At 44.3% G+C, this 24,881-nt stretch overlaps 1 protein-coding gene across 6 annotated transcripts in view; it reads right to left on the bottom strand.

Moving 5' to 3' along the window:
* Nucleotides 1–24,124, bottom strand: part of KREMEN2 (kringle containing transmembrane protein 2) — a 46,053-nt gene extending 21,929 nt beyond the window's left edge. For all 6 annotated transcript variants that reach the window (XR_015696476.1, XR_015696475.1, XR_015696472.1 and 3 more), the window contains exons 1-4: nucleotides 22,924–24,124; nucleotides 8,692–8,958; nucleotides 7,322–7,446; nucleotides 3,117–3,270 (exon numbers count right to left, since the gene is read on the bottom strand). Coding sequence is in view for 1 of the 6 variants with exons in the window: in XM_087713767.1 (XP_087569893.1) it covers nucleotides 3,117–3,270; nucleotides 7,322–7,446; nucleotides 8,692–8,958; nucleotides 22,924–22,990 (613 nt within the window). In the remaining 5 variants the exon portion in view is untranslated. The remainder of the gene's footprint in view (nucleotides 1–3,116; nucleotides 3,271–7,321; nucleotides 7,447–8,691; nucleotides 8,959–22,923) is intronic.
* Nucleotides 24,125–24,881: the final 757 nt, after the last annotated feature.

The raw sequence follows: 24,881 nt of genomic DNA on the forward strand, positions 1-24,881 counted from the left end.
TTTAATAAAAAAAAGTTTATAGGTGACACATGATATTTCAAAGCACTACTACTGATTTTACTTTTAGGATATTTTGGGTTAGAATCAGAGTGAATTTCATACGTCTTTGTCTAGTTTCATAATAAAATGACAGTCATGTGAAATTAACTAGATTAGGGTGAGTGTATAAAACTGATAGTAGAATAAGTGTTATCACTGTGAAAATGATAGATAGCAGCAGTCCTCATCACATTGCCCCTAGAAGATTCTGGTGATCTGGAAGATCTTTTTTTCTTTTCCTTTTTCAAATAAAACTATTAAATTTAAAGGAACAAAGAACAATTCAAAAGAGAAAAACAGATTTAAAAGGCCAAGCCGGCGTTGCAATTACAGAGCTATTAGTCATAAAAAACACATAACCTTTTTAGCACCTCCCACTTCTCCCACAATTACTCAGTGTGCATCTCACGCACATATTCTAGACAAAGCAAACACTATCTTGTTGTGTTTGCCATATGCCTTCTGTTGCAATTTTATTATGGAAAAACTATCAGTGCTCTATCTCACATATGGAAGGAGCTCCTACATAGTGATAGATCCCAACTTGCTATGGTTGTTAAAAACTAATTAAAATGGAAATAATACTAAGCTGCGAACAGCCTTTGTCAAGAGTCAAAATCAGGAAGGAAAAGAGTCCAGCTGCATCTTAAATAAACAGGAAGACAAAACAAAGTTCTTGAAAAGTAACACTAGTTAAAATAAATAAATAACTGCATTCCAGATGTTGGGAACATAAAACTAGCAGGATGGGAGCAAATTATAGCTAACGGCCAAAGAAAATACCATCCTTCTCTCCTGTACCAAAAAATGTGCAAGAGCTTGTTCCTAAAACGTCCTTCCTATTTATGATGAGGTTTATGGCACTTGCAAATGAAACTTGCAAATACACTCTCTGCTATGGCAAAATATGAACTCAAGCACACCCCTGCATCATTAACAATGGAAGTTTTCTAATCCCAGGTACAAAAGTGTTGTGTGGCAGCATCAGTTTCCGCAAAAGAAAACACAATTTACGCAGAAAAATCTGCAGGATTGGAGACTGTCGTCTTAAATGAGGAAAACAAAGACATACCTTCAACAATGCAAGCTCATCTCCTTTTGCCCATATGTGTAAGATCACGCAGTAAACACAAAAGAGTTCATCATGATAGCGTGACATTGGTTTTGTCATTTTTTCACCCTGCCTATCCTTCTTGCCTCAGATTCCTCTGAATCTATGAAAGTCTCTTCTCAGAATTTCATCACACTCAATTTCATGGAACTTTATCCTCTGATCCATAGCCATTAATTTACTCCTCCAAATGTAAGCAGCATTTCCATGCCAGTGTCCATGTTAAACGTTATCTGATGCCAGTGTGGTGGATTTAGCAAGAATTTTACCTTCCATGCTGTAAAGTGACTGGCACATCTTCCAACTCATTGTCATTGCCCTCCCGGTGTCCCCATGATTCTGTAAACTCTCTGTGAGGTTTTGAAAAGTGATCCAGTCCAATGAAAGACTGAAAAAAGGCAGGAAGCTGGCACTCTTCTACCTTTCTTCTTTCCTTTTCACGTTTTCAAGAGGAGAATTTTTAAAAACAGAAACAATGCTCACTAGCCATTACATGGTGCAACTACGGTAGATGAATGAATGGTGGCAAGGGGAGAAGAGGGAAAATTCCAGCATCTAGGAAGTGAAACAAGGAGAAATGTTTTCTCTGGAGGAGGAAATGAGCCACCAGTTAATTGGATCACTTTTCAAATTCTCACAGAGAATTCACAGTGTCATGGGTATACAGGGAGAAGCAATTACAATCTGAGACCCTAAACTACTGTACAACCTCAATACAGGGGTGAAATGCTACCGGTTTGGGCCAGTTCGACTGAACTGGTAGTAAAAAACACTACTGGTTCACAGAACTGGTAGTTTTAAAACTAAAAAAGTTTTTAAAAAACATTCCAACCATTGCATGTTGCACAGCTGATCTTCGGAACCTTTTTAAAAAAACTTTAAAAAATTTTTTTACTACAAGTTATCCGGAAACGTGGGGGGCGGGGGGGCTTCCCTGAAGCCTGCTTGGCCAAAAATGGGCCGTGGGGGTGCTGAGAAAGAAAGAAAGAAAGAAAGAAGGAAGGAAGGAAGGAAGGAAGGAAGGAAGGAAGGACAGAGGGGAGAAAGAGGGGAGAAAGAAAGAGAAAGAAAGAAAGAAAGAAAGAGAGGGAGGGAGGGAGGGAGGGAGGGGGAGAGGGAGGGAAAAAGGAGAGGAAAGAAGACTACAAAGCTGGCACTAGACACAGCTTCAGAGGATAATCCAGGGCTGGAAGGGACCTGGAGGTCATCTAGTCCAACCCTGCTGTAGCAGGACATTGTTAAAGTGAGTTTCTATCTTTTGATCCCCCAGTTACATGACTACATAGCCATGCCCACCCAGTCACATGACCCCACCAAGCCACACCCACAGAACCAGTAGTAAAAAAATTTAGATTTCACCACTGCCTCAATATGTGCATAGAACAAGGTTTCCCAACCTTTGCAGCTTGAAGCTGTATGGACTTCAACTCTCAAATGCTGGCTAGGGAATTCTGGAAGTCGAAATCCATACATTTTCAAGCTGCTGAAAAACGCCTTTATAAACAATATGAAACTTCTGAAAAACCCCATACAGTCTGAGGTAGTCCAATATGTGACCTAGGGCAGAGTTCCCCCAATCTTTCCGAGTTTGCGGATCTGCAGGGGGGGGGGCTGTTTCTGTGTGAACGGTGGGCAAGCACTCCCACACAGCTCCATTTGATCATACAAGTGGAGATGCACATATGTGCTCACCTACTTCCACGGTCCAATTCTGAATGGCTCAAGGACCGGTACAAGGGCACGGCCCATACCCTGACTTAGGGAGCCCTTGGATTCCAAATCCTTGAATACGAAGGTAACTTGCATTTTGTCTTTCTAAAAGTGTATTGAAGTTATTTCTAAACCCTACCAACTTCAATGGAAGACCTTCAATTAATATGCATAGGGAGGAAATTTCATCTGAATGCATTTGGCTGTACCAGATATGTCTTTTATCGAAGATGGGTGTGCACATTTTCACACCTACCATTGTAAATGCCGATCCGGCCATCTCCTCCGCACAGTTCACTGGACTTGCCAAAGCAGACTTGATCACATTCCACAGCACTCACTTGCTGACTGTGCCGGATATCCCCTTCATGGCCACAGAAACAGGCATAACCAGCTTCCACTCCAGCAAACTTTTCCAAAAAGGGAGAGGAAAATAAAAGACGATTTAAGATGGCACCATCGGTTTAAGTGCATGGCTAAAATGGTGAAACGTGAAATTTTGCAAGGAAACAAGGATAGGACAGGCAGTTGTCTTGAAGGAAATTTAAGACTTCCCATGACATACTCGTAGACTGAAAGCCGTGCCTGATTTAATCATGGTTTATTGAATAAGCCAAATTGGTTGGGTTCACTCAACATGCTAGACCATAAATCATGGTTTACAGACCGTAAGGACTGTATTTGCATGATAAACTATCGAGCCAGTTGTCCACTTTTAGAGCCAAAAGAAATGGTTTACTTTCTATAGAGCAATTATGCAGAGTAATACCAGCAGATTTGTTTCAATAAAATAAAAGGAGTGAAGAATATGGAAGATTATAGAAAAAGCCAACATTGTCTGTGAGAGCCCCAAATTCCTGCTATTTCCAAATGAGAAAGCTTAAACAGGGGCCATAATCAAGTCACCAGATTGAATAATGCTTTGCCAGGTTTTTAAAAAAATAGATTAATCTTCAAATTCAGTATCTCCAGAACAGAAGCATAACCATGAGGGCAGTCGTCTCAACCAAGTGTGACAAATGGATAACAACTGTGCATTTGTTGCGCTAATAAAAACCGATAGTCTGGAACGACAAAACAAATGCTGTTTGATGGCTGAGCTCTGTTTCACGGGGTGCCAAGAATTGGGCTGATGGGATGAAAATAGAGAAGGGGGATAATATGTGTCTACTCTACTCGCATCAGTTGTCTGAGAAGACTAGAAAGACCAATCCAAAAAAAGGGGGGGGGAATCAGATCAGAGGACACACATGCCCAGAGCAAGTGAAGAAAATCAGAATTCAGGCCCTCCATGTAAGCTAACTCTGCCTTATTCTGAGGTTCAATCAATCAATCAATCAGAATAGATCTGGAAGGACCTTGGAGGTCTTCTAGTCCTGCCTCCTGCTCAAGTAGGAGATCCTATACCATTTCAGAAAAGTGGCTGTCCAGTCTCTCCTTAAAAACCTCCAGTGATGAAGCACCCACAACTTCTGAAGGCAAGCTGGTCCACTGCTGAATTGTCCTCACTGTTAAGAAGTTTCTCCTTAATTCCAGGTTGCTTCTCTCTTTGGTTAGTTTCCATCTATTGTTTCCTATCCTGCCCTCTGGTGCTTTGGAAAAGTAAGTTAACCCACTTCTTTTTGTGGCAGTCTCTCAAATACTATCATGCCCCCCCCCCCCACCGGTCCTTCTCTAGACAGCCAAACCCAAATCCTGCAACCATTTTTTCACATTTTAGCCTCCAGGCCTTTAATCATCTTAGCTGCTCTTCTTTGCACTTTTTCCAAAGTCTCAGCATCTTTTTCTAATGTGGGGACCAAAGCTGGATGCAGCATTTCAGGTGTGGCCTTTCTAAAGCTTTATAAAGCAGTACTAATACTTCATGTGATTTTGATTCTATGCCTCTGTTTATACAACCAAGGGTTATATAGTATTAGTTTTTTTGTCTGCTGCCGCACACTGCTGGGGCATGTTTACACGATCGTCCATTAGGACTCCAAGATCCCTCTCACAGTTACTGTTTTTGAGCCAGGTTTCGCCTAATCTTTACTTGTACCTTTGGTTTTTCCTGCCTAATTGTAAAACCTTGCTTTCCTCCATGTCAAATTTCATGTTGTTGGATGGGGCCCATTGTTCAAGTCTGTCAAGATCTTTTTGGATCCTGAACTTGTCTTCCGGGATGTTGGTCATCATTTAATTTGCTTTTCAGATGTTGTACCCTGAATTTCAAATGAAGGGTAGAGAACTGGTTGCCTGCAAAGTGCTGATGGTGTCGTAATTGGCAAGCAAATCAACTGGGAAAGTTTTTTATGGCATGGAGATATGCACTGTTACCCATAAAATCGGTTCCACCACAAAACCGCGTTCGACTAAACTGCGCTTGACGAAACCACGTAGCTGACGTCATCAACAGGGCGACAACAGCGCAGAGACAGAAGCATGCTGTAAACGCTAAACCTAAAATTAACCCCTAAACCTAAACCTAACCCCCCTAAACCTAATCCTAAACCTAACCCTAAACCTCACCCTTAATCTAACCCTAAACTTAACCCTAAACCTAACCCTAAACCTAATCCTAACCCTTAACCTAACCCTAAACCTAACCCTAACCCTAACCCTTAACCTAACCCTAAACCTAACCCTAACCCTTAACCTAACCCTAAACCTAACCCTTACCTTAAGTTGAATCGGCTTGCTTTCAAAGCGCTATTTAAAGCGCCCTTCTTTCTCCACGCTGGCTGTTGTCGCCCTGTTGATGACGTCAGCGACGCGGTTTAATCGGGCGCGGCTTAGTCGAGCGCGGTTTTGACGGGTCACGATAAAATCATGCAGCAACTGCTCAAGGCCCAGTAGTTAAGATCAGTTCAAAAAAGCTGGCAAATAAACTATCCACATATCAATATTAAATAGATAGCTCTTTATTAAAAACCATGAATCAGCGGACAGCAAGACTTCTATAGCTGCTTTCATGCTATCTGTTGAAATATGAAAGATGAGTCATCTTGGCTACCCATTAATAGAAAAAAAAGAATGGTCATACTGTTCTTAATGGGAAATGTAAGTTTAATGGGGCATTAAGAGTACAAATGAAATAGAGGTTGAAATTACAAGTGGAGCTTCTCTATCAGATATTTTTTTATTCAGGGAACTAAAACTTTTTGGTTCCCAGACAGAGAAATAGTCAATTACCTGGACAATCACTTAAATATAAGTGTGCTGCAGCTGACAAAAAAGCCAACACAATTCAAGGCTGCATTGAAAGAGGGATAGAATCAAGATCACATGAAGTGTTAATACCACTTTATAATGCCTTGGTAAGGCCACACTTGGAATAACACATCCAGTTTTGGTTGCCACGATGTAAAAAAGATGTTGACACTTTAGAAAAAGTGCAGAGAAGAGCAAAGATGATTAGGGGACTGGAGGCTAAAACATACAGGGAACAGTTGCTGGAATTTGGTATGTCTTATTTAATGAAAGAAGGACTAGGAGGTGACATGACAACAGTGTTCCAATATCTCAGGGGCTGCCACAAAGAAGAGGGAGTCAAGCTATTCTCCAAAATACCTGAGAGTAGGACAAGAAGCAATGGGTGGAAACTAATTAAGGAGAGAAGCAACTTAGAATTAAGGAGAAATTTGCTGATAGAGCAATTAATCAGTGGAAGGACTTGCCTCCAGAAGTTGTGAATGCTCCAACACTGGAAGTTTTTAAAAAGGGATTGGACAACTATTTTTCTGAAATGTTGTGGGGACTAGAAGAAGGTCCTTTCCAATTCTGTTATTCTGTAGTCACTAAACTCTGTTGTGTTCCAAGTTTTTTTTATTTATCAATAATTATAAATCAATACATAAATTTAACAGTTATGTATTGAGAACTTCCTAATAGTTTCCAGTCCCACACTGGTAAAAATTTGTTAGCTGTGTCAGAGCAATGCTTTGTATCTCTTTGAACCAGGATAGATCCTTATATAGACCAATGTTAAAGATCATTAAATTAGCCTTCTCAAGCTTTACAAACCAAGTGAGAGGAAAGCCAAATCTATAAGGATATGGTATTTGAAACAACGTCAGGATTCTATGTTGAAATTAAAAACAAGCCCAGAGCTGCATCATACAACTCCAGTGTGGCAGATTAGAAAGAATGAAATCCTTCTCACTGGTGCTTTTCTCCTAGGCTGGAGAATAGAATGTGGGAACTGAGTGGAATCATTCCCTGACTTTTATTTATTATTTTATATTAAATCTATATGTCCCCTTTTCTCAACAAATGTCAGCTAATTGTATCTGGACTGTTCAAGAACTCAATTCCTGTCTTCTGAGTCCAGCCCAGAATTTTTAGCCAGCCTGTTATCTGGGAATTCTGGGAGATGTAGTTCTAACGCATAGAAAGCACCATGTTGGGAGGGCTGTTTGAAGAAACCTTTTCAATGGACTGTGAAGGCCTCCTGAGTTGAATGTAACAAAGAGATGGTTGTACCTTATAGCCTCGTTTACGGCAGAAACTGAGGCAAACTTGCACTGTAAGCTTGGTGGAGGTGCCACTGCTGCCACTTAGTGTTGGGGGAGTGCCAGAATCCAGGAAGCAGCCAACATAACCGGGCACTGAAAGAAACAATGAAAGATGTGGGGTAGAAATTTTAAATGTTTATTCAGGAAGATATCACAACACTACGCAGCTTTAGGACTCTACAAGTAGTCTTCATTTACCAACCACAGTTGGGATTTGCAACTCTGTAGTTAAGCGCCACAGTCACTAAGCATAAAAGTCATGTGATTGTGCTAAGCCTATGACATGGGTATCAAACTTGCGATGTCATATTGTCATCATGTGACGTATCACAACTTTCCCCACTTCGCTAAACTGGTGGGGGGGGGGCAGTGAGTGATGCATCCGGCCCATGGACCATGAGTTTGATACCCCTGGTCTATGATGTCACTTCTGCTTCCGTCATTACACAAATCATCATGGTCACTAACTGAAACATCACATGACTGCAACATTCACATTCTCCGTTAATTTTACTTGTTTCAAGGTGATTGTGAAGCTCACAAATGGCAACCACTTAACTATGGGTCATTGTATGGCTGTAAATGCAAAGACTGGTTGCAAAGCTGTTTTTCTTTTTCAACTGTCACAGATTCAAATAGTCACTAAACAAGGCAGTCAACAAGTGATGACCATCTGTGATGCAAACTAACCGCCTGATTCACAGCAGCTGCTGTGAATCATGGGAGTTGTAGTCTACCTATCTTGAAGTTGACAGGGTTGAGAAACAGTGCCATATTGCTTGGGGTGAAAGGGCTCAGGCAGCTGTCTTGAAATGGATTCTCTTCAGATAAAATAGATTTATTGCCAACTTTTGCCTTATGGTTTCTTTGAAATGTTTTCATCCTGTATTGTTTATGTTTTCCTGTATTTTTTTTTTCAGGGTCCTTGAATTTTGATTCAAATGTCTCTTCTTGATGTATTGGGTTTACAGTACAAGAGTGGTACGGCTGTATTTTGTTTCTTTCACTTCAAAGTTGCCCTTGCTGATCTTACTTCAAAATCTGAAAAGGGTCAATAGAATAACCACCCTTCCCCACTTTGGAAGACTGCCTTTGACTGAAGACCAAGAGTGGATTTTCATCCATACATCTTAGCTATCCCACAATAAAGATAAAACCACAACACGCAGTTTCTGAGAATTTCATTAAAATGTTAGAGTAGACCAGTGGTTCCCAAATTCTGGGAGTTGAAGTCCACAAGTCTTAAAGTTGCCAAGTTTGGGAACCACTGGAGTAGACCAAACTTTTTCATCCAACGTTGGCTGATTCCCCCACCTCAATGCAAAGTCCAACACTTACTATGGCAGGTTGGGATGTCACAATACTTCCAGTAGATCCCTTCTTCATTCTCTGAGATGTAGCACCAGGGCTGTACATCACCGTCCGGATTTCGGCAATAATTGTGACTGCCCAGCCCCCACTCGCCGTTGGGATATTTGGCCGTGTTGTAGGCATGTTCTCGTGTCTGGTTCCAGTAAAGGCAAAGCTTCCCAGAGGATCCAGGAGAAGTTCTATTCTGCAGTCCCCGATAATCAGCTCCATTCACCATAAAGCATTCAGATAATTCTGGGGAATAATCAGAGAGAAAAAGAGATGGTGGGGGACACCTTTGCTCCTGCTTATTTTATTTTCTATTTGGGTGCATTTCCTCCCCATTCATTGAAGAGCAAAGTCATACAAAGTAAAGATTATTTTGAGGCAAATCATCAACTCTTGAAGATTGCATGGATGTTCTTCAACCTATCAGGTCCAACTCTTAGCAAAGTCAGCAAAGCAATGCCTTATCTTCACACCTAAGCCATATTTGATTGCCTGCTTTATGACGAAATCTAAATGTTTGGTCACTTCCAACCGAAGACATACCTCTCTCTTACAGTCACAACAATCCTCTCTGTATCACTTACAACTGATAAACTGGATCGCAATGCATAAAAACTAAAGATACATCAGCCTTTGAAGTGGCATAAGAGTCTGTTTCGATTTTGTTGCAGAAGAGTAACCAGCTATCCCTAGGGAAGCTCTTATACACAAACAAATTTGTCCTCACAGCAACCCAGAGAGCTTTGTTAAACTGAGATATAGTAACCAACTCAAGGTCATCCAAGGAACTTATGGTAGCCTGCCAGGAAAACAATCCACAGTTCCTCATGGATGAAGAACTTGTGGCTCTCCTGGTATTGCTGAAACTCTAACTCCCAGCCATTGGCCATATCAGCTGGGACTGCTGGGAATTATAGTTCAGCAACATCTAGGCAGCTACCAGTTCCTGGTGAGACACATATAAACACCCACAAATATATGTACGGATACAAATTACATAATCAAGAAAATGAAGGGCTTTCAATTTTTTTAAAATAAAACCTAAGCCTTCTGGACTAGTGAATTTGTACTTGGTCAGAGATTAGTGGCCTGTTCATACAACAAGCTTCAGTCAGTCAATTAAAATATAGCAAATTCACATACCGGTTACTAACTCTTTTTGGTTTTAATCTCAGTTTTTGTGAGTTGACGTGTTGGGCGAATTCAACTTCTTTGATTAATGCATGATTCAGTGCATTGTGTAAACCAGGAAAATTCATGCAGATTAAGTTGTGTGAAGCCAGCTGAAGCTCCCAATTGGCTCAAATCAACAAGACAGCATGATTTTAGTCATTATAATTAGAGAGGGAGAGCTGTGGCATGGTAAGACTGGCACAGTGGAAAACTAGTCTTTAGTTTAGTCATTGTCTTGTTTAGGGACTGTCCACAGTTAACAACGGTGATGAAAAAATAAATTAATGACCATTCCTCATATTTAGGTCTGTAAAGCAAAGGGAAGTTCAAGTAAGTCATTTAGTTACCACTGCTCGGTTGTGAACATTAAACTAAAACTATCACCTGTACTTGATTCAAAAATTCAATCAGGGATAAATTATGCAGGATAGCTGTGACATCTACATAATCATGATTTATAGAATTTTATTTTTAGATGAGGAAGAGATCCCAAACTTTCAAACAATCTTAAAGCTAATCTCTTAGTCCTAGAGGAATCCTGATGGCTGGATTCAACCCTTGATTACTAATTAGTGGAGGAAACTCCCTCTGTTCCTTCACAGAAAGAGCTTCCGTCAAAACAAGTTATAATTTTGGGGAAGAAAATGTGAAAAGATAGTCCTGATTCCCTTTTACCAGTAATTGGGGGATTCGCTTTGGTCAAAAAGTTGAAGGAAACGACATCTTTGAAGGCCTGCAGCTGGAGAAGAGACCTTCTGGGAAATTCACAGAAGACCACCACCAGCTGCCCCTTCTTTCCTTCCCCTCCCAATCCTGAAATGTGGAGCTGGAGAAACATCAGAGCAAGCGTGACAAGACAAGCTTGGAAGAAGAGGGACTCCTCTCAAGGCTGCCTCCAGGGTGGGGGCCAAAAAACGAGATTAGAGATGCTAAATGTGTAATCAGTTAAAGCATGCAAGGGCTTTGAAGATTCAAAGGGAAATGGCGGAGGGTGTCCTGTGAGATTTGGCTGGAGGCAAGAGAAACACAGGAGACCCTTTTAGATCTCACATTTGGGAAGAGGAGGGATTGGAGGAGGATCAAAGAGTTCAAAGACACATTTAATCGCCCAAGCCAAGACAGTCAAGTGCGGGCAGAACACAAAGAAAGAATATTGGGTGGGGGGACAGTGAGATGGGCAGAGCCTCTGCTAAACCTCTGACCTCCACCAAGGTCAAAAACGAGTCTTTGTAAACCAAGGATGAACAATATTTGGGGAGGAGGGGTGAGTCACATTTGGTCTTTGAACAGAGTTACAGGTGGGGATAGATTCCCCAGAGATGGTAGAGACTACATAATGAACTGGGCAAAGCCAAGACAGAATTAAATTCAATTGGATTAAAATGGAATTGATGTATTTACACGCAGATGATAGGATTATTCCTATGTATTTAATTTTCCTGTTTAGGCTTATCGTTTATCTTTATTTGTTGATTGGTGTCATCTCCATTCTTGTCTTCCTAAAGAGGTTTAGAATTGTCTACCTCAAAACCTAATTAATGTTATTAAAACAAATATACATGCAACCAAGGACACATGTTCAAGTATTTAACACTACAGGTGATCCTTGACTTACGACCACCATAAGAACCAGAAAATGTGTTAAACAGTGCAGTCGTTGAGTGAGACATCACATGCCCACACCTGATTTTTTTCCCCTATGGTCACTAAGCCAGACATCACTTGTCTGCAACTTGTGACTTTTGCTAAGGGTTTCTCCGTTGAGTTTGCTTGTCCAAAGCCAACTGGGAAGGTTAGAAATAGTGATTACATGAATGCAGGATATTGTAACCACCGTAAATTTGCAAGTTGCCAAGTATCCAAATCACAATCACATAACCACTGGGATGCTACAACAATCATAAGTGTGAAGAATGATCAGGTCACTTTTTTAAGGACTACCTATATTAATTCATTAAGAATTAGAAATTGTAGAAGGGCTCCAAGTAGTTCAACCAAGGCTTTTAGGGTTGATGGGTGATCATAGGATCCCTTAGTAAGCACCTTGTCCCACTGTGGAGTGACAGTGTTTCCTGCTCACATCAGAAGCACTAATCCCAGGGGAAAGATTTGTCTTTCTAGGCCAGTGGTTCTCAATCCTGGCCCTTTTAAGATGTGTGGACGTCAACTCTCAGAATGCTAGCTGGAGAATTCTGGGAGTGAAGTCCACTCAGAATTACTACTCTAGGCAGCTGATTGAAGTGATAGAAATGTGAAAATGATGGGAGGAATGCACCACATCAGGTTCCAAGTTAGTATGTCATTTCTAAATGCATATAAAACAAAACACACAAAACCTATACTCCCTTTCACCCAAGTAAAAACTGACATATCAAGGAAAAAAGTTCTAGCCCAGCCCAGCCCTGGCTTTGCTTGTATTCTCTTTCAAAGTCATACAAGCATATTCCTCACTGCATTCATATGTGTCTACATACCAAGAACCTCCACAAGTTAGTTCTGTCATCCAGAGTCTGAAGTATATGCTTTGTACAAATATTGGAACCCTGCCACTTATTTCCATTACAGCTTTAGGCAAAGAAACTAGCATTCTGGATCAGAAGAGGCATCTGAGACAGAAAACCAAGCCCAGTGGCCCCTGCCATTTTGAAGATTGCCCTGGCATCTAACTGCCCCACAAGGGGTGCAAAAGCAGAATGTTGTCTCAGAATAGCACTTCAAGGAAGCAAAAGGATCATAGGCAGCCATAAGGGCAATTTGCACAACCGTGTATATCTGCTGAAAAAGTAGGAGCAAAAACATTCGTCTGTGCTACTTTGGCACGGCACGAAGCAGGTTGCAGAAGTGGCAGAAGGCCGTTTTCCTTGCAGAATCCAATCTGTAGTTCTCCCCCCACACACCTTTTTTTTTTTTATTCTGGAAAAATGGCACAGATTCAGCAAGTGATCCTTCAGTCTAAATAATGCCGAATGCCGGGTGGTAGAACTCACAAGAGTGAACAAAGGGGGAAGGGAGGCTGCGTTCTGGGCTGGCAAGGAGATCAGACATCCAGCGGCTGCCCCTCACCCCCGCCAAGAACTTGAGAGCGTTGGCTCCCCCAGCCTGCCTTGTTTTATCCCAGACATAGTAACGTCCTTCCACAGCTGGGAATAACCCATGACTTGTGCTTCTCTTCACTTGCCTCCTGCCATCAATCCATCCAGCCGCCTACCTTCCAAGCCCAAACTTCTCCTGGTGTAACCAGATGCCTTTCCAACCATCAGACATAAGCCCCAGGGGGATGGGACCCACCTGTTGTTGGAGATGGAAATAGCTGGGAACATAATAAACAGGTGGTCAATATGAAGCAAGAGGACTAGGCTAGACTAGGAAGGGGAGGGTAGCAAAGTGAGCTCTTCCTGGGAGGATGTGGAAGCCCACAGAGGCCGGAGACTGGATGTCTAGCAGGTGGCGGGTGTTGGCAGCTGGTCCTTTAGAAGATGCTTATGACCAGTGGGGTGCTATCTGGGGGGCACGAATGTGAGATGGCCCTGGGGAGGTGAGGGAGGGGGAGTAAAAATCAGGAGTGAGGCATTAGACAAATGCTACAGGAGGCCTCGGTGTTACCGCACTGTTGAATTGCTGAAGAATTGCGACATGAACGCACACAGGCGGGCCGGGAGGCTCATAGCTCTGTTTCAACAAACGTGGGATTAGCTATTTTGGTACCATTGTGGAAAGCTTCCTCCTGCTGGGGTTGCAGCTGTCGAAAGACCAACAGGCTGTGGAGAAAGGACGACAAATAGGACAGGCAAGAATGTCAGAAATTTCTGTAATGCCTTTCTTTAAAAAGAAATCAAGGGTATATTCACACCTTTATTCTGTATCTCTGGGACTTGCATCTGTGTTCCGGATACTCTAGAGATCCTTGGGATACTTACCAGGCCCCCTTAGTGAGAATAGCAGTCACATTAGATCAGCTGCTTTGGGTGTTGTCCCCAAATTCGGGTCTTAGCCTGGCGCCGAAGCCAATGAAGAAAACCAGACGCGAAGTGCAGGGTTGATTTCCTTTTATTGAAGTGCTTCCGAAAAAGGGGTCCCAGCCATCAAAACGCCAGGACCCAGAAACAAGGATTGAACGAACTTTTATACAGTTTTTCAAGGTGGGATAAAGAAACATTGTCTAATAGGCTTTTTGAAAATTATCTAAAAGGTCATATATTGGTTCCACACCATCTCTATTTCTAAATCTTAACTAATAAACACTTCAAAAGTTATCTAACAAGTATTCTGTGGTCTCTACTTCAACCATATTCCTAAAAATTAATTAATGGGCATCCCAGAAGATTTTGAGTAACTCGTCTATTGCAGAGTTCCCCAAGTTTGGCGGCCCGGAGCAGAGGGGGAGGAAGGAGAGACGGGATGGTTTTGTGAGGGGGGCAGAGCCGTGCATGCATGCGCATGAGCTCACGTTGCTTGTATGAATGGGGCAGAGAATGCCCATGACCTTCACATAAGTGGGGCCGCGAGTGCCTGTCATGCTCTTGCAAGTGGGACCATGAGTTCCCACAACACTAGTGCAAGTGAAACCATAAGCACCCATGATGCTAACACGAGTGTCTGTGATGCTCACACAAGTGGCGCCCTGAGTGACTGAGGTGCTCATGTGAGTGGGTCTATGTCTGCTCATGCACCAACCGGCTGCCCGCGGGGCCCGATTGCAAATAGGCCACGGCCCAGTAGTGGGCAACAGCCCATAGACTGTGAACCTCTGTTCTATTGGCTGTCTTACCCCTATTCCTTATCTTAGCAATGCCTTGTATGATTTGTCTGACAGTCAGCTCCTGTTTTCTACTATGAAAGGGGCCCCACCTGTCCACACTCCCTCTTCCATTATTTTTGTTATGTAGGCTTTGCAAATACGCATCTCCTCCCTTCTTTCTGAGTTCCTGCCATAACCTTGCATTTTTACAGCAAATGGTCTCACAGCAAATGGCCCATCGTTTGCGACAGCTGCTCCACCCCCGGGATCTTCCCCTTCCCCATCAAGCAGGCCGAGGGAGGACCAGGGATGTTTTGGGGCCATCATTCACATGTTCACACAGTTCACAAAGAACTGGGTATGTCTAGTTTAATGAAAAGAAGGACTAGGGAAGTCATGATAGCAGTGTTCCGATATCTCAGGGGTTGCCACAAAGAAGAGGGAGTCAAACTATTCTCCAAGGCACCTGAGAGTAGAACAAGAAGCAATGGGTGGAAACTAACCAAGGAGAGAAGCAACTTAGAACTGAGGAGAAATTTCCTGACAGTTAGAACAATTAATCAGTGGAACATCTTTCCTCCAGAAGTTGTGAATGCCCCAACACTGGAAGTCTTTAAGAAGGTGTTGGATAGCCATTTGTCTGGAACGGTATAGGGTTTCCTGCCTAGGCAGGGGGTTGGACTAGAAGACCTCCAAAGTCCCTTCCAACTCTGCTATTGTATTTTATTGTATTAAGTAGCCAAGTGTAAAGGGAACATGTTAGAGAAGCACCATTGCTTTGGATTTCAGTCTATCTCTCTGTTTTTCTAGCTGCATCATTCTCTTTTCAATTCAAAGATAGCGAGATGGAAGTGAGATGGAAAAGGAATGGAGAAACACTGTTTATGGATTGGAGAGGTAGCAAGGCCCAGAAATCCTGAAGGGCTTGGGGTTCCCCTCCTTCAGTACCATTTATATAGTTAAGTAAAACTATCTACACTCTCTGCTCCTCATTGTACATGTCAGTGGACAAAAATTGTGAAGGGATCTGGGTTTATTGCAACTGCCACATCCAGTTTGGCCTTCAGGGCCCAGAGTCAACAATGGTGCTGTCAAACAAATCCTTAGGGCAGCCCCCCTGATTCACTCAAAGGGTCTGTGGCAAGTAGCCTGTGGGAGATTTGGAAACAATATGAACCCTGAGAAACCTGAGACAATTTAAAAAAATGAAACAAAAGTGATGTACTTCTTGATGCTTCATGTACAAATGTGAACATTAAAAAAGCTCAAATGAGAGGTAGGTAAGGAAAGAATAAGGATATGAGGAGAAAAGAAGGAACAGTTTTCTACCTTGCCATTTATAACTCTTCCATGATATCCCATTCCGCTCCTCTTTACACCTAATTTTCCATCTCCCCACCTCCCAAAATATCAGTATGAACCAGACACTTCGGAGAAAGGAGTTCCCCTCTTGGTTTTTGTTGCTTTAATTGTATGATAAGCGTTAAGAAACCTATGCATATATTTAGGTATATTTAAGGATGCATATATAAATATATATAAGAACTGATGGCAGACCAAGGCTGTCTGTTCTGACTTAGGCTTCCCAAGAGCATGAAGCAAACTCCTTGTCCCGACAAAAACCCCTTTTATTAATTGACTGTGAATTCTGCTCATTCACATCCAGCAAAGCCTTTCAAGGGAGGATTTACAGTCACAGACTTTATCTGGCTTGGAGAGCTGACAGACCGATATATGCAAAACTTGGCAAGGAGTCTCGGAGAGTCACAAACCAAGTAAGCAACTAATTGTCTCCTGCAAACTCCACTCCCCTTTCGCTCTTCCTTTATTTCCTCTGGGAAGGCCCTTACTCCGGAGTCAACCCCTGTTCTTTAGCTGATTCCTTCATCTGGCAACTCTGTGCATGTGAACACTGGGAAAAACTCCAGCTGTTTGTCTGCCTCACTGATGTCTGACTCTGAAGGCAGCTGATAACTGGCATACGGCTCTGTCCCCCTCTCTGCCTCCGACACAGAGCCCTCATCAGATCCTTCCCCAGACTCCAGGACTGGCCCATGTTCCTCCTCAACCTCCTCACTATCCGAATCTGCTGCCAGCTCTGCTTGCGGGCCACAACACAGTCATAGAATGGATCCCACTTGATAAAAAGCTTCTGTGAAAGAGGCTTAAAACAAAATGGATCGAATATAACAGAAGTATTGTGGACCCAAAAAATGCTGAGGATTGTATTGATTGAAAACATGCGGAAGAGGCCTTCATCCTGCAGTGGAAAGACAATGGCTAAATGATGGTGATGATGATGATGACAACAATGATGATGATACTTACACACTTTCACACAAATATCATCTGTCAGAGTAAGTTGAAGTTCAGCATTTGCCATAATGTCATTACTGATAAAATCAGTGCTGTTATGTCTCTGTTCAATGACATTAAGCGGTATTTTTCTAAATATTTCAGGATAATAATTCCTGTGCATAATTTTGAAACCATTACCAAGGGATCAATAAAAGCATAGAAGAGATAAAAAAGTGGGATGATTTTTTGATTTCCAGCACATACCATTTACATGCATGTTATTGGGCTGCTATACCTCAGGCAGCCATAAAATGAAGGTCACTTTTTTTAAATTGCCTTTTCCTTCTATTTTTTTCCACCAACCAGATGCCCTCTTTGCTTGCAACTAGCACAATTCAGCATGGATGCAAAGTCATTTATTGCTGCAAATTAAATAAATATACCAAGCAGCAGTGTTCCTTAATCTAATGCTCTCCAGCAGCGTTAGAAATCTAATATCCCATCATCCTACCCTATTTTAGGGGTGGTGGGGAGATTAACCAATTAAAGTGAAAAGCTGAAGAAAAGCATGACCTTTTCAAACAGGGAATGTACAAGCTCCATAAAAATTCAGTTAAAATATTCAACACTTTGAAAAGACAGTTAAGAAGAGAATTGAGAAACAGAGGAGAATCACTAGATTAGGAAAGTAAGTCCTTTGAAGGAGGAAAGAGAGAGCTGAGTATATTTAACCCTAAGAAGAGAAGATTGAGCAAACACATGGCAATAGTCTTAAATTTCTGAAGGATTGTCACATATAAAGTGGAGCTAAGTTCCCAGGTGTAGTTCAGAGACCTGGACTGGAAGCCATGGGTAGGAAAAGAAAAATGCAAGGAAATGTCTGCTTCTGGCTAACTTCTTAGAAGTCATTTCCTAATGGTCGTCATCTATTCACAATGGCCTTGGCAGTTTCTTCTGCTGTAGGGCATGGAGCAGCTATTGTCTGGGCTGATGTCATATTGTGGTACATCACATCTGGAGGGCACCAGGTTCAGAAGCTGATGTCCCTTCCAGCTTTTCAACATTTCACAAATGGGCCCCAGAAACCTGCCAGCATGATGCACTGATCAGAGGAGACCCAGGCAACATTTCCATGCTCAGCTATATTACACACTAAATGACCTTGTGCTAATTGCTGTCTCTCTGATTGACTTGCCTGCCAGAGGAATGGCGGGGAGGAAGTGGGAGGCGGCAGGGAGGAAAATCCTATTTGCTGCCTTGAACGTCTCTGGGAAAAGGTGGGATAGAAACAGAACTCAAGTTTCCCTACCATGAACCGATGCTCGAACACATCTGTTACACATTGCTGAATTTTCTATCCTGCCTGGTCTTCATTTAGCCTGCAATACTGTAGTCTGTCCGCCCTTGATTTAAACAGAGTGCACTTTTTTTTTTTCAGTTGAAGAGTTCCTTGAAAAACCTAATTCAGAGTAAGCCTTCCCAGCCACGGTCTTTGCAGGGCTGGGGCTACGGGTCCCCTCATGTTTGTGCATTTGTATGTGGAAACAAAGACATACAACCCCTTGCTGAGACCTAATTTGTAGCTGACTGGAGGAGGAAACTGAACTTGGAAAGACTGACAGCTGCAGCCTACTGCATGTACGTCGGAAAGAAGGGTAGACTGCAGCTCTGGCGTCAGAATAATGGGTTTTACAAGTATAGGAACGTCTCTAGTTTACTTGTGAGAAACTGAAAGGCGTGCGCTTTTGATACAAGCCCTTTGGCTTAAGCCTTTTGGCAAGAGTTCTTGCTCATAAATTAATAAATCCTGGCTTAGCCAAAATCCACACAACAGCATAATGAAATGACTGGGTATTCCTACGGCAAGATGTGAGAATGCCGCTAATTCAGATAACTCTTTAATTTTGGAGCGCGGATTATGTACTAAGGTCACGCCTCTGCGTTCTACACTCTTAACTACTCTGCATTCCACAAAACTGGAAAATTGCCTTATTGTTTTCTTTTGTGTCTCTCTTCCTGAGTCTCATCTTTGAACAGGTTTCCAAAATGAAATTCAGCAGGTAATTAAGGCAACTGTGTTTTCAGGGACAGTGAGACTTGCAGAGGCATTATTAAAGATCGTACCCAGGAGATTAAAAACTAAAAAAGTCAAAATAGCGTCGGGCCATTCTGAAAATTGTCTGGAACAAAAGGAAGCAAACAAACTTGTCTAACTGCCTCTGTGACCACAGTGCCCCCTTAAGGAGCCCGAAGCTTCAAAACTGGCTTTTTCTGCCTTATTGTTCAGAACATAGAAAAACAGAAAGAAGCTACTTTGAAAGAGACTAACTGGCATTTCCTGTTACAAAAGAAATTATAATTGATTCAAGCAAAACAACAAAGAGAAAATGGAGTATTTCATGATCTGCAACCATCAGAGTTGTCAACACCAATAACCCCACCTTTGCTAACTGCACCAAAGGCCAGAGGTTCAATAGGTGATCTACTACAGCTTCAGTGCAGGTATTCATATATCATCTGCTGAATTGCTGCTTTACCCTGAACATGTCAATGTACGAGAGCATAAACAGCAGAGGAGGTTTCAGGAAAAGTTGGATAACATGATAGGTAAAACCTTCTTTCTCCAACAGGTAAACTCTGGGTAAATTAAATGTTCCAACTTCCCCCCAAAAGCCCCAACAAGCTGAATGCCCCATCATTTTCTTTTAACAGATTAAGAGAAGCTCAAAAAGAATGAATGGATGTTCCCAAGTCATTTAATGGATGTGCTCTAGATTTAATCAAGCCAACAAAAAAGCTGTGGTGGTTGCATTCACATGACATGCTAAACTGAACAATGACTAATGGGTGGAGAAATATTGATGGTGATGTGGGGGGGAGGGCAAAATAAAAGTGGATTGGTGGGGAGGGCCCAAAGAAGAGTGGGTAGAGCCCAAAACTAACAGTGGCTGGAGCCAGTGAGTAGAGTTTGAAAAACTGGAAGACTTAATCTCACTTCTCTTCTTTGTGCCCCCCCCCCCATCCTTTCCATTGCCGTTCTGATTTTGGCATCTCTCTTTGGCTGTTTCTGTGCTTCTCAAGGCACACATTTCCCTATCCAAGTGACATCTAACTACTCTGAAGGAGGCCCAAGATGGGAAGAAGAAAAATGGAAGAGTTGTTCATCTTCTTGGATGAGTCTTCCATTCCTCAACCATTTTAAAAGCCCTATTCTGAACCTCTCCGAATAATGGCACCCACCAAGCACACCTGCGCATGGATCAACCATACCACCCAAGAGTTTCCACACCACTTGTCCACGAAAGAGAACAAAGAGCCTCCAAACAGAGGAATAAGTAGAGATGTAGGATGACTTCAGGAAAGTATTACATTAAAGGCACTGAAGGACAGCCAAGGTATGTTTGGGGGGGAGGGGAAAGGGGGAGAATATTGGCAGCCTTAGTAACTGTCAGATCTCAAGGATTAATATCCAGCTCCATGATATAAGTCCTTGCCTGGCTGGGAAAGTAGCCAGACATCTTTCCCTCTCCCTGGGAGATACAATTAAAGGAGGTGTGGAATAGAAATGTCTTCTTACTGCATACCTGGACAGCATTTGTTATTTGGTCTTCAGCCCAGAACATATCTATATTGGCTGGGTTGTGAATATATGAAGCCGTCTCATGCGGAGATGAACTGGTCCTCTGAGGCAAGGGCAGCCTGCTCTTCCAGAAGGCCATCTCCAGAGGATAAAATAGAGATGCTTTCCTTCACCTGCTGTAATTGGATTTTTCCAATGGAATCCAGCCTCTAGCATGCCAAGCAGGTACTTTAGCACGCTGCCACGATCCCTTCCCAAAGAGAAGCTCACTCTGGAATGTGTGCAAGAACACCACTGAATATGTACAAAAGTGCATGATGGATACAAAGTGCACATGGGAGGGATCACAATCCTGGTTAGGTTCTTTCAACATCAAGGGTCAGATTTCCCACTTAAATTGCACAGTGGTAGTGACTTTGTTTTATTTATTTACACCCTGCCTTTATATTTTTTATAAATAACTCAAGGTGGGGAACATACCTAATACTCATTCCTTCCTTCTCCTATTTTCTCCAAAACAACCTGAGGTGGGCTGGGCTGAGAGAGAGAGAGAGAGAGAGTGGCCAAAAGGCACCCAGTTCAGTCTCCTGGTTTCTAGCCTGGAGCCTTAACCACTACACCAAACTAACTCTAGTGATGATGGATACAAACACACCTTTCACTAGGCTATTCCTCCCATTTAATTACTTTAATTAATCCACCATACGTCTGGAATTCTCTGCAGTTCCTTGCATCCAATTTCAGCTTTCCCCAATCTGGAGTTTTTCCTTGAGGGTTTAACAACCCCCACCATCCCAAACCGGTATGTCAATCGCTTGAGATGAGTGGGAGCTGTAATACAACATATCCCAAAAGGCACCAGCCTGTGTAAAGCAGTCCTGACTACAGCTAAAAACATGGAGCTGTTTCCCCAGAACTGCTCTTCTCCGTCTCTCTCCAGTTTTCCTTTCTTACAGCCCCTTTGGGGGCAGCGTCCTGTCCCTCATTCTTCATCCAGTGCTGTGAGTGCTGAAAACAAAAGCCTGACGTCTCATCAAGATCACAAACCCCCCCTTGCTGGAGAAACTACCCTGGCAGAGATCCTGCCCTCACCCCCTGCAGCCCCTCTGAGCTGAAGCATCCTCTGCCCCTCCAGATGTGCTTGACTGGAGTCGAGAAACCCTAACAACACCCAGGTTCAATAGACAGCAAGCAATTCCCATTGCTACTCTTACAGCCAGCCCCACCCCCCCCACCCCACCCCAAAGCTTTGCCATACCTCAAATAACCATCTTTGCAAATAACTGAAAAGGGGATCAGCTTGTTTGGAGAGGAGAAAAAGGAAGAACTGGGAAAACCGCCACTGAAGCTGCTATCATTCTAGTAGCATGGGAATGTTTTGGGGGTGTAGGTGAGGCTCATCCCTTCCTGCCACTACAGTCTTTTTCTCAATAATCAATAGTCTCGCCCAACCCTCTCCAGTCACTTGGGATCCCCATTTCACAGGAATCCTGGACTCCAGTCAAGCACATCTGGAAGGCCAGAGGATGCTTCAGCTCAGAAGGGCTGCAGGGGGAGAGGGCAGGATCTCTGCCAGGGTATTCTCTTCCCATCCCACTACCATCCGTGCTGCCGTGTTTGTGGTCCAGCAGCTGTCTGGTCTGCCAGGGTGAGGGAGAAATTGGTGAGGCTCATCTGTCTGCAGTTGGGCAGGACAGGTGGTCCAGACGGGGTGCTTCTGAGGCCGAGGGCTCCTCGGGCCAAGCAGAGGCACCAAGTGAAAGAGGCAGGAGCGTCCTCCCAGGCCAAAAGCAGAGGGAAAGTTTACCCACACCACTTAAGTGGCTCTCCTTCTTCTCTTCCCAGTCTCTGGCGTGTCCACAGGCTACGGCTGTGTTCCAGCTGTCACTTTCTGCATCTTGTGTGGCTAACACTCTCACAACAAGCTCCACAGGCACATGTGGAGTAAATAGATGCATGTTCGCACAACAACTTAGTTCTGGAGCGATTCCATTTGGGAGGGGGTGCCACAACCCTGTAAGCCAGGAGCAGACAAACCAAGCTCAAAACTAAACCAGCTGGGCACCTTTGCAAATGCTGCTGGTAGATCTTCAATTGATAAGATGTGTGAATGCTGCCTGCATGTGAGACGGAGGGCATGTTTGCTCAGCTCTCTATCAAACCTGGTACTCAATCTTGTGATTCTAGAACTCCCATGATGCTGGTAGGGAGTGCATGGAAAGATGATGGCCACTGTGATTGGGGATGATGGGCTTTGTAGTCTGAATTGCCTGGGTAACACGGTTTAGGAAAGCAGAGATGGCCAAGTCAGGATGTCTGCTCCTCATCCCCGGCCAATACAGACTCTTTGTCCCACCTCCCAGGTTTTAAGTCCTGGGTCTTATGGACCCCACTCCCAACCTCGTCCTCCCAGTTCACTTACCTGCTTTCTGCAGAGTCCAGGACCGTTGAAGGAGCACCAGCAGGAAACCAACGACTTCCCAGGGCATCTCTGGACAGTGTCACCCCTGCTCTGGGCATCAAGGCTGCCCCGCAGCTGGAGGGTGTGGGAACCGCCAGGATCCCAACTGACAGCTAGAGCTGACAATTGGGGTTGCAAAACCCTCTCTGAAATGTCACCGTGACGGCCAAGAGAGGAGGGATCAAGGGGTCATGTGGATCAGTGGGCAATGTTTGCCATGGTCCCCAGGACCTGATTTCAGGGTAGGGTTTTTTGTTTGTTTGTTTGTTGTTGTTGTTGTTTGCAACTATGATCTTCCTCTGGGTTTCTAGAGCCTCGGAGGCTGCTTTCTCCCGATCTGAAGGAGCAGCCGTCGACGCGCACCTGGAGTTTTCACTCGGGGGTCAGGAGCCCAAGAGGCGCCCTCCCAACGCAGCCACAGATTAGGCTCGTCTTCCCGGAGACATTTGGGATTTCTCCGGGTCGGAGATCATTCTGGCGGCGGGATTGAAGAAGCGTCTCGGAGACGGGATTGCGCCTCGCCCTTCTCGGCTTCGCTCCCAAACTTCAGATCTCGAATCGGCTGGGTCTCCTCCTGCCAGAAACGGGATGCTTAGGGATGGTTCCCGGTCTCTTTCTCTCCGCCTCCTTTCCCCGCCTCTCTTGGCTTCCGACCAATCCCTCCTGCTCCCCTCTCGCTCCTGGGATGAAATCCGGATAACTCCGGACCCTCCCCTCTTCAGACCGGTCAGGCCCAGTTCCCGCCAGGTCTCATCCTCAGGTGGGCTTCTTCTATCCCTCGAGGAATGTCGTTCGGCGTCTAATGGACTGTGGCGCCCAGAGCGATCCTGCCAGCCGCAGCCGCCTGCGGAGCCGGCGGATCCCCGAAGAACTAAATGCGAGGGGAGTAAGAGCCGTGGCGCTTGTTTACATCGGTCGGGTGACGCAGCTCGGGCAACCCGAGTTGTGGTCCTCTCGGCTGGGCAGCGGAGAGGTCGGGCCCTTCAGTTAGCCGTCCTAAAGCAAGACGACCACCTGTCGCAGGCGCGCGCCCCGGCTCGACGACGCTTGGCCAGACGGCTCCGTTCTCGGGCGCCGCAGCTACCGCTGCTGCTGCCTCCGCCGCCGTGCTCCGTTCCCCCAGCCCGCTCCCCTGGCAGCCAGAGGCAGAAGGGAAGGCGGCTCCCCCGCCATCCCCACCCCACTCCCAGCAGATCTCCCCGCCCTGGCCGGCGGCCGCCCCTGGGACGTCCCATCCCGGAGAGGGAGGGCCGAGGGAGGGGAGGGAGAAGAAGCGGCTCTTCGACGGCGTCGGTTTTGCAAGCGAGTCGCTGCCTTTTCTCAGCGTTGCGCGCAGCCTTGGAAATCCGAGACGGGGCGGAGCCAAGGAAGGAGGCGGCGGTTCGTAATGAGAAAACGGGAGTTTTGGGGACGCGGGCGTGGGGTGATGGAAGTTGCTGGATGGCCAGGACGGGAGCTATGGATTGCACCCCGCCCGGCAGCTTTTGTTCAACACCCGCCCTGCGTCAGCAAGAGAAAGCCAACCAGATGAAGATCACAGATGAGATACCGGGCGATCGGCTAGTAAGAACAAAAATAACACCACGAATACTACAGAATAGTTCATTAAACAACAGAATCAATGAATCAGCCCTTTTAACAAACACAGACCCGCGTTTTAAAAAAACCACGTAATTTTAAAAAGGGCTCTGGCAATCCTCCCAGAAGCAAAGCGGGTGGGTGGATATGCATTCATCTGCCAGAATGCCGTTTCTCATAAGCTGGGTCGGTGGTAACTAGAAAACAAGATTGTCTACTGGAGTGAATAACAGACAAGGTCATAGAATATGGGCAATCGGTCACATAGCCGGGATCAACCACATAAACCTTTATAGGTAAATGTTCTCCAGTCATTCCCGACTCTAGGGGGCGGTGCTCAT

The sequence above is a fragment of the Thamnophis sirtalis genome, unplaced genomic scaffold (assembly GCF_051295495.1).
Source record: "Thamnophis sirtalis isolate CommonGarterSnake01/CBP01778 unplaced genomic scaffold, rThaSir2_p1.2 scaffold_4, whole genome shotgun sequence".
NCBI classification, from domain to species: Eukaryota; Metazoa; Chordata; class Lepidosauria; order Squamata; family Natricidae; genus Thamnophis; species Thamnophis sirtalis.